We start from the raw sequence: 13060 nt of genomic DNA on the forward strand, positions 1-13060 counted from the left end.
CTGGATCCTAACACAGACTGCCTGTCATCAGACAAACCTTCTCTCCCAACCCCTTTCCACAACACCTCAGAGGTGGGAAGGAAGTCAGTCTCAAAAGAGTAAAGCTTTTGTGGCTTGGGGGCCACACCAGGTGCCATTTTCAGGGGTGTTGGTGGAGGTCCACGAAGTGCTGAGGAGCAAACCAAGGACTCCCACTCCTGGTATCTCCAGGGTCCCCCTAGAACATTAATGTCAACTTCTATAATTTGTTACTCACTACCCTTGTGAAAACCCACAGCTTCCATCAAAACCTCAAAAAATTACACACACATACGCACACGCACCAGGTGGTCTGCAAAGGTCACGGCTACTCTCACTTCTCAATTCCCTAAGCTTGTTTGGACATCACCACCTTGGTCCTCAAGAACCACAGGCCAAGCTCCAGGGTGAAATGGGACCCAAGTTCATCTGGGGAGGGTCCTTAGGGCTTGACCTGGCCTGTAAGCTACAGGAAAAAGAGGGAGGGAGGAAGAAAGGATGGACAGGAGGGTGGAAGGGAGAGAAGGAGAAGGAGGGAGGGCAGATGAGCTTCCCAGGAGGCTGCAGGGTAGGCTCAAACCCAACAATTCCTCCTCTCCCGAGGAAAGGTTGTGAGCTCCGTCACCCTAGGATCATCACCCTTGCAGTCATGGCCCACAGGGAGAATGTCCACAAAAATTACATTAAGTTAGGTGTGATGGGCCGGAGAGATAGAATGAAGGTAGGGCATTTAACTTGCATACAGAAGGGTGGTTCGAATCCTGGCATCCCATATGGTCCCCCGAGCCTGCCAGAAGCGATTTCTGAGCGTAGAGCCAGGAGTAACCCCTGAGCGCTGCTGGTTGTGACCCAAAAACAAAAAAAAAAAAAAAAAGTAAGGTGTGAGCTAAAATTACTGCCACTGGATGTTTGTGATATCTTATATTTCAGGTGCAAAGGTTTGTGCTGAACCCTGGGTCGAACCATCTCAACTCTCTGAAAGTAGCATCTTAGCCCAACAACAGAACAATACTGTAGGAGAACTATTTTATTCTTTTTTTTTTTTTTTTTTGGTTTTTCGGGCCACACCATTTGATGCTCAGGGGTTACTCCTGGCTAAACGCTCAGAAATTGCCCCTGGCTTGGGGGGACCATATGGGACGCCGGGGGATCGAACCGCGGTCCTGATCCTTGGCTAGCGCTTGCAAGGCAGACACCTTACCTTTAGCGCCACCTCGCCGGCCCCACTATTTTATTCTTAACACAGGCATTGCATCCCTAATTTAAATCCACACCCAATTAGGCTACATATACAGTCATGCAACTACTGTAGTGCTAAGCAATCAGTGATGTTACCTTGCAATTTTCTCTCTCCCTGTAAAACAGGACAGGAGAGAGAAACAGCCCACTGCCCATAATTAAGTCTAGAAACTTGAACTATGGCCTTCACAAATCACCTTAAGCTATTTTTTCCCTCCTTACCCAGTACTCAAAATCTTGACGTAGGGGGCCAGAACGATTGCAGAGCTGGTATCTGGGGAAACCTGAGCCAGCCAAACACAGGGGTTTGCTTCTCGAGACAGCCCCACTCTGGATCCTAACATAGGATCCCTGTCATCAGACAAACCTCCCCCGCAACCCCTTTCCACAACACCTCAGAGTTGGGCAGAAGTCAGTCTTAAAAGAGTGGAGTTTTAGTGGACTCAGGTGCCACACTAGGTGCCATTTTCAGGGTGTTTGTATTGCACAGGGCCCACCAGGGACAGTCCGGGTTCGATCCCCGGCATTGGGTCCTGGGGGCCTGCCAGGAACGATTTCTGAACGCAGAGTAAGGAGTTACCCCTGAGCAAACCCCTGGTGTGGCCCAGAAACAAAAATAAATAAGTAAAATTAAAAAAAAAAAAACTTAACTTAGAGCAAGGGATTGTGAGAGAACAGTAAAAGAAGGGAAAAAAAAGAAACAAAACTACTGTTCCCGAATAAATATAATCCATGTGTCCTGTCACTATAAAGCATGCTCACCCTCGGTGCTGGGAAAGAAGCAGAAGAGACAGGGGTGCAGACCCAGGTAGGCATCAGGACAGAGGCCACCAGGGCCCAGGGATGGATGCATCTAGTGAGCCGCCCCCTCCTCCAGCCCCATTTCTTCCCAAAATGTGCCCCCCAAACCCACGCGGACTTTGGGAAATTTTGGGTTTCTGCACGGGGAGGCGGCAATGACACTGCAAAGAGAGGGGTGGTGGTTGGATCTAAGGACCCGGGTTCGATCTCTGGCGTCCCTTGGGCATCCATGCCATCCTCCCGGAGCACCCCGGGTGTGGCCCGACACCCCCCAAGTAAACCCGATTTTAGGGGCCCCGCCAGCAGCACTCACTGCTCCGACGGGCCCCGCACGGCTCCCTCCGGGCCCAGAGACGCGGCCTCGGCCTCCCACGCCAGCTTCTCGGAGCTGTCGGCGCCCCGCCACGCCCCGGGCTGCGGCATATCGTCTTGACTCATGGGCCGCCGGGCTCAGGACCCCGGACCGACCCCGGGCCCTGACCCCTCCGGATGGGGAGCCCGGCCGTGGCCGTCACCGCCGTCCGCCAGCCAGCGGCTTCCCAGATGCGCGGGCACTTCCGCGCGCGTCACGGACGCCCGCCCCTCGACCTTTGACCCCGGCCTAGGGGCGTGGCCAGCCGCGGTTGCTAGTATCTGCGCCTGCGCGACCGAAGACGGGGGTGGCGGGTGGCGCGGCGGCACTTACCGCGCAGGCGCAGCCCTCCCATTCCCAGAGTTCCTCTCGCGCCCCGTGGTCGGCGGAAGAGACGCGGGAGGAGCGGCTTGATGCTCCCTCCCCTCGTGTGAGTGAGGCGGCGGAAGGGAGGCCGAGAACGGCTTCGGTTGTCACCTCGCGCTTTTGGACGTCGCCCTCTTTCAGCGGGGTTTCTTCGGCTGCCGGATGGAGATATTACAGGTGACAGTGACGTCACCCGCAACCCAGCGTGACGTCACCGCGCCCCAGCGTGACGTCGCCGGAGCTTGGGTTCCGGCTTGGTTTCTCCGGGTCTTGGCTTGCACTGAGTCGAAGGCGCGAAAAGCGAAGTAGCTCAGCCTGGACAGTGGAGCCAGCAAAGCAAGTGCTAGCATGTCCTTGGATGTGATACTCTGGGAAAAAAATAATTGGAAGAACCAGGAGAAAGGATTAACGGACGTCGATGACGGCAAGAAGGCAAAATGCTTCATCTCTGCATTTCAGGAGGAGCAATGGTCTTAAGTGCTGGGGGTGGGAGGACAGTGACCAGGTCAAAAGTGCAGCTGGCTTGGCTTGGACAGGTCAGGAACCTGCAAATGCTTCTGGAGCAAAATGGGTCTTAGGGGTTCTTGTTGGTAGAATGCTAGAGTCAAGATGGTGGGAAACATCCTTAGCTAAGGAGCCTGATTCTTGCAGAAAAATCAGAAGATGACCTTACGCTACCGCCTTGCAGTTAGAAGAAGGGTTGGAAAAGCGCAAGACTGCAAGAGCAGGAGACTAGTTGTGGACGCCAAAGAAAGAAATGATGGCAAAGATATTTGCATTTGGAGGTGAAGAAGTGTGGAGGTGATAGCATTTAGCTTTCCTTGAAAAATGTGAAAAGCAAGCAGGAGCCAGGAGAAAGGATTAAGGGACGTCGACAGTTAGAAGGCAAATTACCTCATCTCTGTGGTTCAAGAAGAGCAGTATTCTTGAATGCAAGGGGCATTGCCCAGGAAAAAGTGCAGCTGGCTTGGGCAACTCAGGAATCTGCAAGTACTAAAATATACACATGCCTCACAAAACTCAGGGCATAAAAGGAATCTATCTTATATATTAAGGGTGTGATGTTTTAGTGGGTTGAATAGCATGCCCCATAACTAATTTTTACCTGGAACTTCAGAGTGATCTTACTTGGAAATAAAGCCTTTGTAGATGTGAACCCTTGCTAGAAGGTCATAGTGGGTTAGGTAAGAGGCAAACATGCAGCGAGAGATAAAGGGAATGAGAATGAGAAGATGACAGCAGAGATTGAGTCGCTCCAGAAAAGGAATGCAAGGACACAGTAGTAATAGGGAAAGAGTATGTTGTTTGTTACATATGTTTTAGAAATGGAAAATGTGCCCATATGCAAAAATAGATTCAAATGGATGAAAGGAGGCCATGAGATGACCTCATTGCTGAGGTGTCTTGTTTTGCAGGCTGGAGTCCTTTAGAGTTCAGTCCCTGGCATCACTGAATGTGTCATGCACAATCCTGGCGTTTACTATTTATACTTCAGAGTTCCAATATCTTAGAACCCCTGTACTGCAAGTGGTAAGCAGCCAGGTGTGTGTGTGAGCACCCCACTAAAGGATGTGTCCTACATGCCTCCCCATACCAGCATCACAAACCACAACCCAAAAGAAGGAAACAGCACAAGAACCTGAGGGGGCGGTGGTTTGAGTGATAGCACAGTGGGCAGGGTATTCGCCTTGCACACAGCTTCCCAGGTTTGATCCCTGGCATTCCATATGATTTGATTCCCCATGCACTACCAGAATAACTTCTAAGCATTGTCGGTTGTGGCCCAGAAAAAACCTGAGGGGCTAGAGAGAATATAGGGCTTAAGGTGCTTGCCTTGCTTATAGCTGACCTGGTACCCTATATGGGCCCCAAGTACCTCCAGGAATGATAGCTGTATGCAGAACCAGAAGTAAACCCTGAGCAATACCAGGTGTGTCCCAAAAATAAAGGAGGAATTGGGGGAAGTAGATAGTATTTGGGTTAAGGTGCTTGGCTTGAATGTGACCCACCCGGTTTTGTCTAACAACATATGTGGTCTTGCTGAACACAGCCAGAAGGAAGCTCAGAGCATTGCCAGATGTGGACCCAGGTCTTCCCTAGAGCTATACATATATAAGCCCATATAAGCATACATCTAAAGTGTACTTTTATAAGTCCATACATGCATATATACACATGAGCACTATGACCAGGAACGTGAGCCATGCCAACGAGTACTGAAACCAACATGAGGACCAGCACCACTTGAGAGTGCACCCCCTAGTGAGTATGCATGTAAGTACCACTATTGAATGAATTCAACCCCTGGTGAGCATGTGCAACTATACACATGTGTTGAATTAATTATTAATTAGATCTAGAGGTGAGGATGGATAAATGGATGGTGAGGCCTTTATCTGCCCAGCCAGTGCCTGCAACCCCTTCAGCCAGCAGGTCTGTTGGTTCAGGATAGCAGGGAGTAAATGATCCCCCAGCAGTCAGATGAAGTTTCAGGAGAAATCCAGGTTTATTACAAGGCCCTAATCGCCATCTGCAAATTCCTCACTTGGCCTCTAAGCTAAGCAGCCTCCAACCTGTGTCTCTGATCTTCCTTTCTGCATCTCTGCTACATCTGCCTTCTTCCTCCCTCCAGGCCATTCTTAATTACCAACCACAGACCCCTCCCAGCTGTGGGAGGATCTCACGAAGATTAACATTTAGCTTTAGGGAGGGGTAACACACATGTGCACTCACAGTCATGGCAACATCAATGGGAGTGTAGGGGTGGGAATGGATTAAGGATGCCCATATAAGACCCTGATGCCATGATGTCCATAGAAGATAACAGATGTGAAACTTGGAAATCATTAGTCCCCAGCAGCAAGGATAGTCAACGTGAAGATAAGCAACGGGGCTGCATGAAATGTAAGAATTTTTATACAGCAGAAGAAAATATAAAGGAAACTAAAGGACAACTTACTTGTTGGAAGAAGATATGTGCACCTTACTCCTTTGGTGAGGGTTAATATGCAAAGTATGCAAAGAACTGCACCAAAGATGGGGGTAAGAATTTTGAATAAAATTCAAATACACCCAAAGAGGACTTACAGATGGCAGAGACAATGTTTTCCAAAGTGTGTATTGCCATACCCTGGGGCATTCTGAGACAATCCAGAAAGCAATTGCAGTTAGCATTGGTGGATGATTTGTTTGTTCCTTCAGGAAGGTAGATTTTGGGGGAAGAAGGGGTTGCCTATGATTTTTGTTTTCTGAAAGGGGCAACAAGCCAAATAAATTTGGATATCTTTAACCTAGACATCTGAAAAAATGCTCACCCTTACTGATCATGAGGAAAATGCAAATGAGTAAAATGAAATGTTATTTCACACCTTTGAGAATGGATTACATCAAAAGTAGTGAGGGGGGCGGAGAGATAGCACACAATAGGGTATTTGCCTTAGAGAAGGACGGTGGTTCAAATCCCGACATCCCATATGGTCCCCATGCCTGCCAGTGTAAAGCCAGAAGTAATTCCTGTGTGCTGCTGGGTGTGACCCAAAAACAAAAGTAGTGAGTTGGAGTTACATATAGTACAGCAATAGGGCACTTGCATGCAGCCAAGCCAGGATCCAACCTCAGCCACCCTTAGGGGAGCTTCCTCGAGCATTACCAGGAATGACCCCTGAGTGGAGAGCTAGAAGTAAGCCTGAGTACTGATGGGTGTGACCCAAAAGCCAAAAAAAAGATGCAACTGGGGCTGGAGAGATAGCATGGAGGTAGGGTATTTGCCTTACATGCAGAAGGATGGTGGTTTGAATCCTGGCATCCCATATGGTCCCCCAAACCTGCCAGGAGCAATTTCTGAGCATAGAGCCAGGAGGAACCTCTGAGTTCTGCCGGATGTGACCCCAAAACAAAAAAATGCAACACACTTCATCCTCTCGTATGGAAGGCAGAATGTTCCTCACAAAGGTGTGCATTTGTATGCATGAATTTGTTCCTTATTTTCAAGGTCAGACCAGACAATTTCTTCCTAATAATTTCAGATTCAAGTGCAAAAATTTAGTTCTCTGGGGTTATGGTTAACTGTACATGTAGTTCAGTGGTATAGCCTTGTCTTGCTTTTGTACCTGAGTCAATTCCTAGCATCACATGGTCCCCTGAGCACCAAGTCAGGAGAGGGCTCCAAAAGAAAAAAACAGCAGAAAAAAAAAAGGTTCTCTAATGAAGAGCTGAACTGATCATATGACAATCTTTAACATGCCAGTGGTATTCTTAGCATTCCAGTGATGATTCAGTTCTCCACAGGCTTGAAATGGATTCAATTTGAACTTTCAATGGAATGTTATGGAAATTCCAGGCTCAGATGGTGAATCAGAAAGCTGGGTACATTTTGGAACACTTCCGCAAGAATAAGAAGTGGAAATAAGGGAAGAATTAAACCTAGCTGGGTATATTTACCATAATAGATAGCAGAAGCCAAAGCATCTGAAACACAGCTCTTTGGTGTTCATTACTGGATCATGATAAGCTAGGGGTGAGGGTGAGCCAGCTAAGGTTCATCTCCCACATTGAGCCTGACCACTGCGTGTCCCTGCCATTTCTTCATTTGCAGACTGTATCTTTACAAGATTTCTGTTCAGCAACCATCAGAATTCCCATATTGATCTTCTGACCTGTGGAGAGAGGCTATTACAGAAGGAAAGGTCAAATTTACTGGAGATGTCACTGCCTCAAACCAAGACCAATGCTGCATTCTTGGAAGGGTTGTCAAGATTAGAGTCACTTAAGAACTTGAAACTTGTATATCTTTTATCCAGTTGTCTATGGAGCATGTGCAGAAGACAGATGGGACTTGGAAAATGACAGTGTATTTTCATGAATGTAATTATTTGGCTATGATTCTATTCCAAATGAAGTTTTGCTGCTTGGGCAGATAAACATGTTTTCTGGCACCTGGTTTGCAGCTGATGCGGTCAAAACCTTTCTCTGGGCCTGCTGAAAAACCAACAGAAGGAATTAGACCTCAACCATCAAGAGAAACAATATACCATCACTGTTCTACAAAGGGATATACCCCATATATCCCAAATGTCACGATTCAGCCTTACAACATCCTTTTTCTTTCTACAGAATACGTTCACTCAGTAACTGATAATTATAGGTTGGTTCTGATAGAAGTGCTAATATACTTAGTGATAATATACTTGCATTTTAGGATGGGAAATCTTCCCCAAAATTCAGGGACATTTTACTTCCATGAGATTTCTAGGGGTCCACTGGAGCAGAGCAGCACTTCTAAGGTTAAGGGTTAGCTTTTTAATTTTATTTTTTATTGAACCACTGTGAGAATTAAAAAATTGTTGATAGTTGAATTTTGATCATACAGTATTCCAGCATCCATCCCTCCACATTCATTTCCTGCCACCAGTTGGTGAAGGGTAAGTTTGTCTATCTGGCTACTCTTATGACTGTAAAAATAGGCGCAACCCCTGACGAGAAGGAGATTCTATAGCAGGTCTGGGCTGTTGTACAAGTTATCCTGGCACATGGGACATGACCCATCAGGTCCAATAGTGCTTATGGGCCTCAGTAGACAAAGATGCTATTTGGAGTCCCTAGTAAATACTTATAATTAATCACAATGCAAAGTCTTGGGATTTGGAGGATGTGGATACTTTCACAAATAAATCATATTATAATGCATATTATATAATTTTTTATATTTTATAAATGTTAAAAAGCTATTATTTAGTAGAGAATAAACACTGGCCCAAGGACCAGCAAGTACTTGTTTCACATGAACTTGATGATAATTTCAATAGATTATAACCCTGATAATCTGATAAGAAAGGCACTTCATTTCTTTAAGCTCCCAGAATTCCACAATCCTAGCCTAATTATAAGGGAAAATATACTAATTACAAAATCCATTAAAAGTACATCCCACAAAAATGCCAAACCGTGATGAAGGGAGATTTGGGACATTGGTGGTGGGATGTTGTACTGGTTAATGGGGGTGTTCTTTATATGACTGAAACCTAATCACAATCATATTTGTAATCCAGATGTTTAAATAAAGATATTATATTTAAAAAAAGAAGTAAAACTATTAAAAAAAACCCAAGCCGTACTTTCAAAACTGGCAAGATTATCAAAAACTAAAAGGATAATTATGTAAAGTCTAAGAGGATCCTAAGGCATCAGCATAAAGTAATCTGGGTGGAATTCCAAAACAAAAGGACATTAGGTTAAACAAAGTCTGCAAAATAATATGGCCCATGATTAATAAAGTACTAATTATATTTATTATATATAATAAATTTATTGTTTAATGCAATATAAAGAATATTGATATGATATGTCTACATATGTTATAGCTGCCATAGGAAAACTAGAGTGTAAGAGACTACTCCATTTTATAAAACATTTTAAAAACATAAAAGAACGTGTGCATTTTAACATGTACATTGCCGAAGTCCCAACTGTTTTACTGAAATTATAGAACTGAATCATAGAGGCAAGCACATTAAGCTAAATAAGTGGTGAACTAAATTAGAATTTTTTCCACAATTTTTGAGTTGTAAGAAGCTCAAAAATTGGTATAGTAATGATTACCCTATTTTTATGTGACATTTAATAACAAAAACATCTTTAAACAAGTGAATATCCATATAGTGACATTAATTGAACTTGTTCTAGTTAGTTAACTTTCCCATTAGAGGCAAAACAATGTGACTGTAGGGTCAGAGAGAAATAATTATTAATCAACTTGTTTGTGGCCAATCCCAGTTCTTAAACCCATATTGTCCCCTGAGTATCGCTAGAGTCACTCCTGAGTACGTCTGGGTGTAGCCCCAAACAATAAAATATTCCTTGATTAGATTAAAGTAATATTGTATTGAAATTTGTAAGCCCTTAAACTTGGTTACTTACATTTTGACTCACTTTTAATTAATGTAACATCCTTGGTGGTTTTGCCTAAAATTACTACTGCGTGAAAGAAAATACCCTTTTTTTTTTTTATGAACACACTAGGCTTACTCTTCTAGTATTACAGTGTAAACTCTAGGTTTCAGTGACTATTCACAAAAAATACTACTGAGCCATTATCATTTTGGATTGATTGACTAATTGCTTTGTTAGACTTCTCTGTAAGGAACTTAGTACACACTAGATGCATCTCCTTTTTTCTAAATGCTATAAACTTGTAGTTTAAAGAAAACTCAAAGCAACAATTTTGTGTGATTGTGTATGTGGGGGGAGAGGGTGCCAGGATTGAACTCAGGACCTCACACATGCACAGCAAGTGCTCTACCCCTGAGGTATATTATATCTTCAACCCATATACATTTTTTATTGTTTTTTTTTTGTTTTGGGGGGTCCACACCTGGCAGTGCTCAGAGGTTATTCCTGGTTGTATGCTCAGAAATCGCACCTGGCAAGCACGGGGGAACATATGGGATGCCGGGATTCGAATCACGGTCCTTCTTCATGCAAGGCAAATGCCCTACCTGCACGTTATTTCTCCGGCCCCACATTTTTTATTGTTGAGGTAACATCACTTACAAGATTGTTAACATTTACGTTTTATGTATACAATATGACTTACATCATAACTGCCATAAAAGTGACAATATCCCTCCACTGCCATCCCTAGATCCCTGCTTGTCTATCCTCTCCCTCCTCACCAGCTTCTCTTCCAGATTTGATAAGCTCATTTATCGGAGGTAGATTTATTGTCCTTGACCATTGTATGTTTCCTTTCTTTGCTTTCCTTATCTATAGTACATATGAATAAAACCAAAGTGTTGTAGCTTTGGTAATATATTGTTTGGTTTGTGTATGCTTATCTCTCTTGAAAGCTTAGATTGTTTCCAGATCCTTGCTACACAGCAAGTGTGTCTCTATCTATTTGAATTAATACTTAGTGTTCTTGGGATAAGTTACCAAGGAGTGGAATTCCTGGGTCATTTCAATTTATGAAAATTTCTTTTTTTTTTTTTTTTTTTTTTAGGCTAGTCAAGTGAAGCAGTGGGAGTGGAGAAGGAACAAAGAAATCTGTAACTGGCTGTGACCAATTAATTGTAAATACCACTGCACTCGGAGCAGCCGAAAATTTCTATTTTCTAAGAAATTTCCAGACTATTGCAATGCTCAGGGGTTACTCCTGGCTCTACGCCAGGTGGACTATATGGGATGCGGGGATTCGAACCACTATCCTTCTGCACATAAGGCAAATGTCCTACACCTCCATGCTATCTAGCCCCAGACTATTTTTCTATGGTGGCTCAACCAGTTTACTGCATCCCTGCTTGAGCTAGTAATTTCAGGTCTTTTTGTATGGGTCAATTCTCACTGCATGAAGGGATGTTTCATTGTCATTTTTATTTGTGATGATATGTGCTTCGTCATGTATTGTTGACCACCTATATGTTTTCTTCATAACTGTCTGTTCAGCTCTTCTTCCTCTCTTTTTTTCTGGCCCTTGGTGAACAGGCTTGAAGCAGGGGTGCCAAGAGGATTAATAAAACAAGACAAGAGAGAAAAACATATGGTTGGGGAGGTCACTGTCTCATGGACTGAGAGCCCCGACTGGCCTTCTTATACAATATTTATTGCTTAGAACCAGGAATCATCAGGAATCATTTGGTCAGGTGCCTACCTACCTTCATCTATCCATGTTGACTTTTACACATCAGAGGGCCTTGGCTTATCGAGGTAAGCATCTTTGTAATGAACTTTCTCTGAGTGAGATTTTGCTGGGAAAGGAAGCAGAGATAGAGCAGGTCTAGGGCCCTTTCTGGGACAGCATTCTTCTTCAGCCCAGTACTCTGGCCTGGAAATTTCCTTAATTCAATCATAGTTTCTTCCCTGGTGCAGGAGACATAGAATTTGATCTTGTCCCCATTTGTTTGTTTTGGGGTTTGCTTTCTTTACCAGGATGATCGAGTCACTGCAGGAAGTGCTTCAAAACCGTCGTTATAGAGAGTTCTGCCTGTGTTTTCCTCTATGTATTTGAAGAAATAGTTTCTAACATCTAGGTCTTTACCCCCTATTGAATTAATTTGAAAATACCCTGTATATTTACTTTGAAATTTCCCGTTATTTTCTCTAGAAGATATGGGTCTTCCCTAGAAGATCCAGAAATCAAAAATAGTTTCAGGCATAATTCTGCACATCAAAGCTGTGCTCGTTAAAAATATTCACAGGAAATATACTTTTTTTTTTCAGCTTACTCTAGTTTTGCAGGTTCACAAACTGTCTCAGTCTTAGACGGAAGTACCATTAGTTTCATATAGAAATGAGCTCTGCTACAAATACTCAGGTATTTATTTGAAAGCCCCTTTGTAGTAACATGATTGTTGGTTGTCAAATGTCTCTGCTTTCTATAGGACTGTGGAATCAGGGGGTGACCTGCTGTTCTCTGCAGTTCTAAGACTAGAAGACATAGAATCTTGTGGCAAAAAGTAGAGCAACTCTTACACTGTGTTCATATGTAGGAACTTCAAACTTCCTCAAAGTACATATGAGGACTTTAAAGTCCTCAGGTGTTTTTCTTGGGAGAAGTGAGGTATAATGGGAACCTTGGAGTTTCAGGACACTAGGGACTTCAGAAAAGAAATGTGTACTAGTAGGATTCACATCCTAAATACAGAACCCTGAATAGCAAGTTCTCTTCTTTCCTAGGCAAGTGGACTCACAGAAGCAGAGGCAAAAAGCGAAGCAATGTTCCTTCTTGCTCTCACTTCGAGGCCAGAGGAAACATTTGCTTCTTCAGGTGACCTTTGTGGTCACAGTCTGCCCCAGTGTTCAGCAGTGGTTTCTCCCTTCTGGTGACAAACTGATCTCTTCTCCAAGAGCACAAAACCCAGAGGAGACTTTTATTGGAGCTGGCTGAATTCACGCAAGACATGGTAGGGCAGAAGGAGTCCCTTCAGCCTCTTGCCACAATGGTTTAGAATAATATTTAGTTATTTTTTAATATTATTTAATAACTAGTTATCATGAAAATGCAAAGAATGGCATTAAATGAAGACCTTTGGTATCCTAGGGAAGTATTGAACCAGTCCTTTACCTTCTGCTAAACAAAATTTCATGCTAAAGAAATCATGCTGGTGGTAATAATTTACTTGGAGAGTTTTGGTTTGGGAGTTGGGTTTTTTTTCTTCTGTTGTTGTTTCGTTTTTGTTTGTTTGTTCTGCCACATCCAGCATTGCTCTTGACTCTGTACTCAGGAATTAACTCCTGGCAGTGCTCAGAGGACCATGTGGGATGCCAGGATTGAACCTGGGTTGGCTACAT

The 13060-nt window shown here is 43.9% G+C and overlaps 1 protein-coding gene across 2 annotated transcripts in view; it reads right to left on the reverse strand.

Annotated features, from left to right (window-relative positions):
- Window positions 1-2592, reverse strand: part of OTULIN (OTU deubiquitinase with linear linkage specificity) — a 32874-nt gene extending 30282 nt beyond the window's left edge. The window contains exon 1 of one of the 2 annotated variants that reach the window (XM_049768266.1): window positions 2372-2592. In XM_049768266.1, the coding sequence (XP_049624223.1) occupies window positions 2372-2496 (125 nt within the window). In that variant the 5' untranslated portion in view covers window positions 2497-2592. The remainder of the gene's footprint in view (window positions 1-2371) is intronic. The other variant, XM_049768269.1, reaches the window with a different exon arrangement.
- Between the last annotated feature and the right edge of the window lie 10468 nt (window positions 2593-13060).

This window comes from Suncus etruscus, chromosome 2, assembly GCF_024139225.1.
Source record: "Suncus etruscus isolate mSunEtr1 chromosome 2, mSunEtr1.pri.cur, whole genome shotgun sequence".
NCBI classification, from domain to species: Eukaryota; Metazoa; Chordata; class Mammalia; order Eulipotyphla; family Soricidae; genus Suncus; species Suncus etruscus.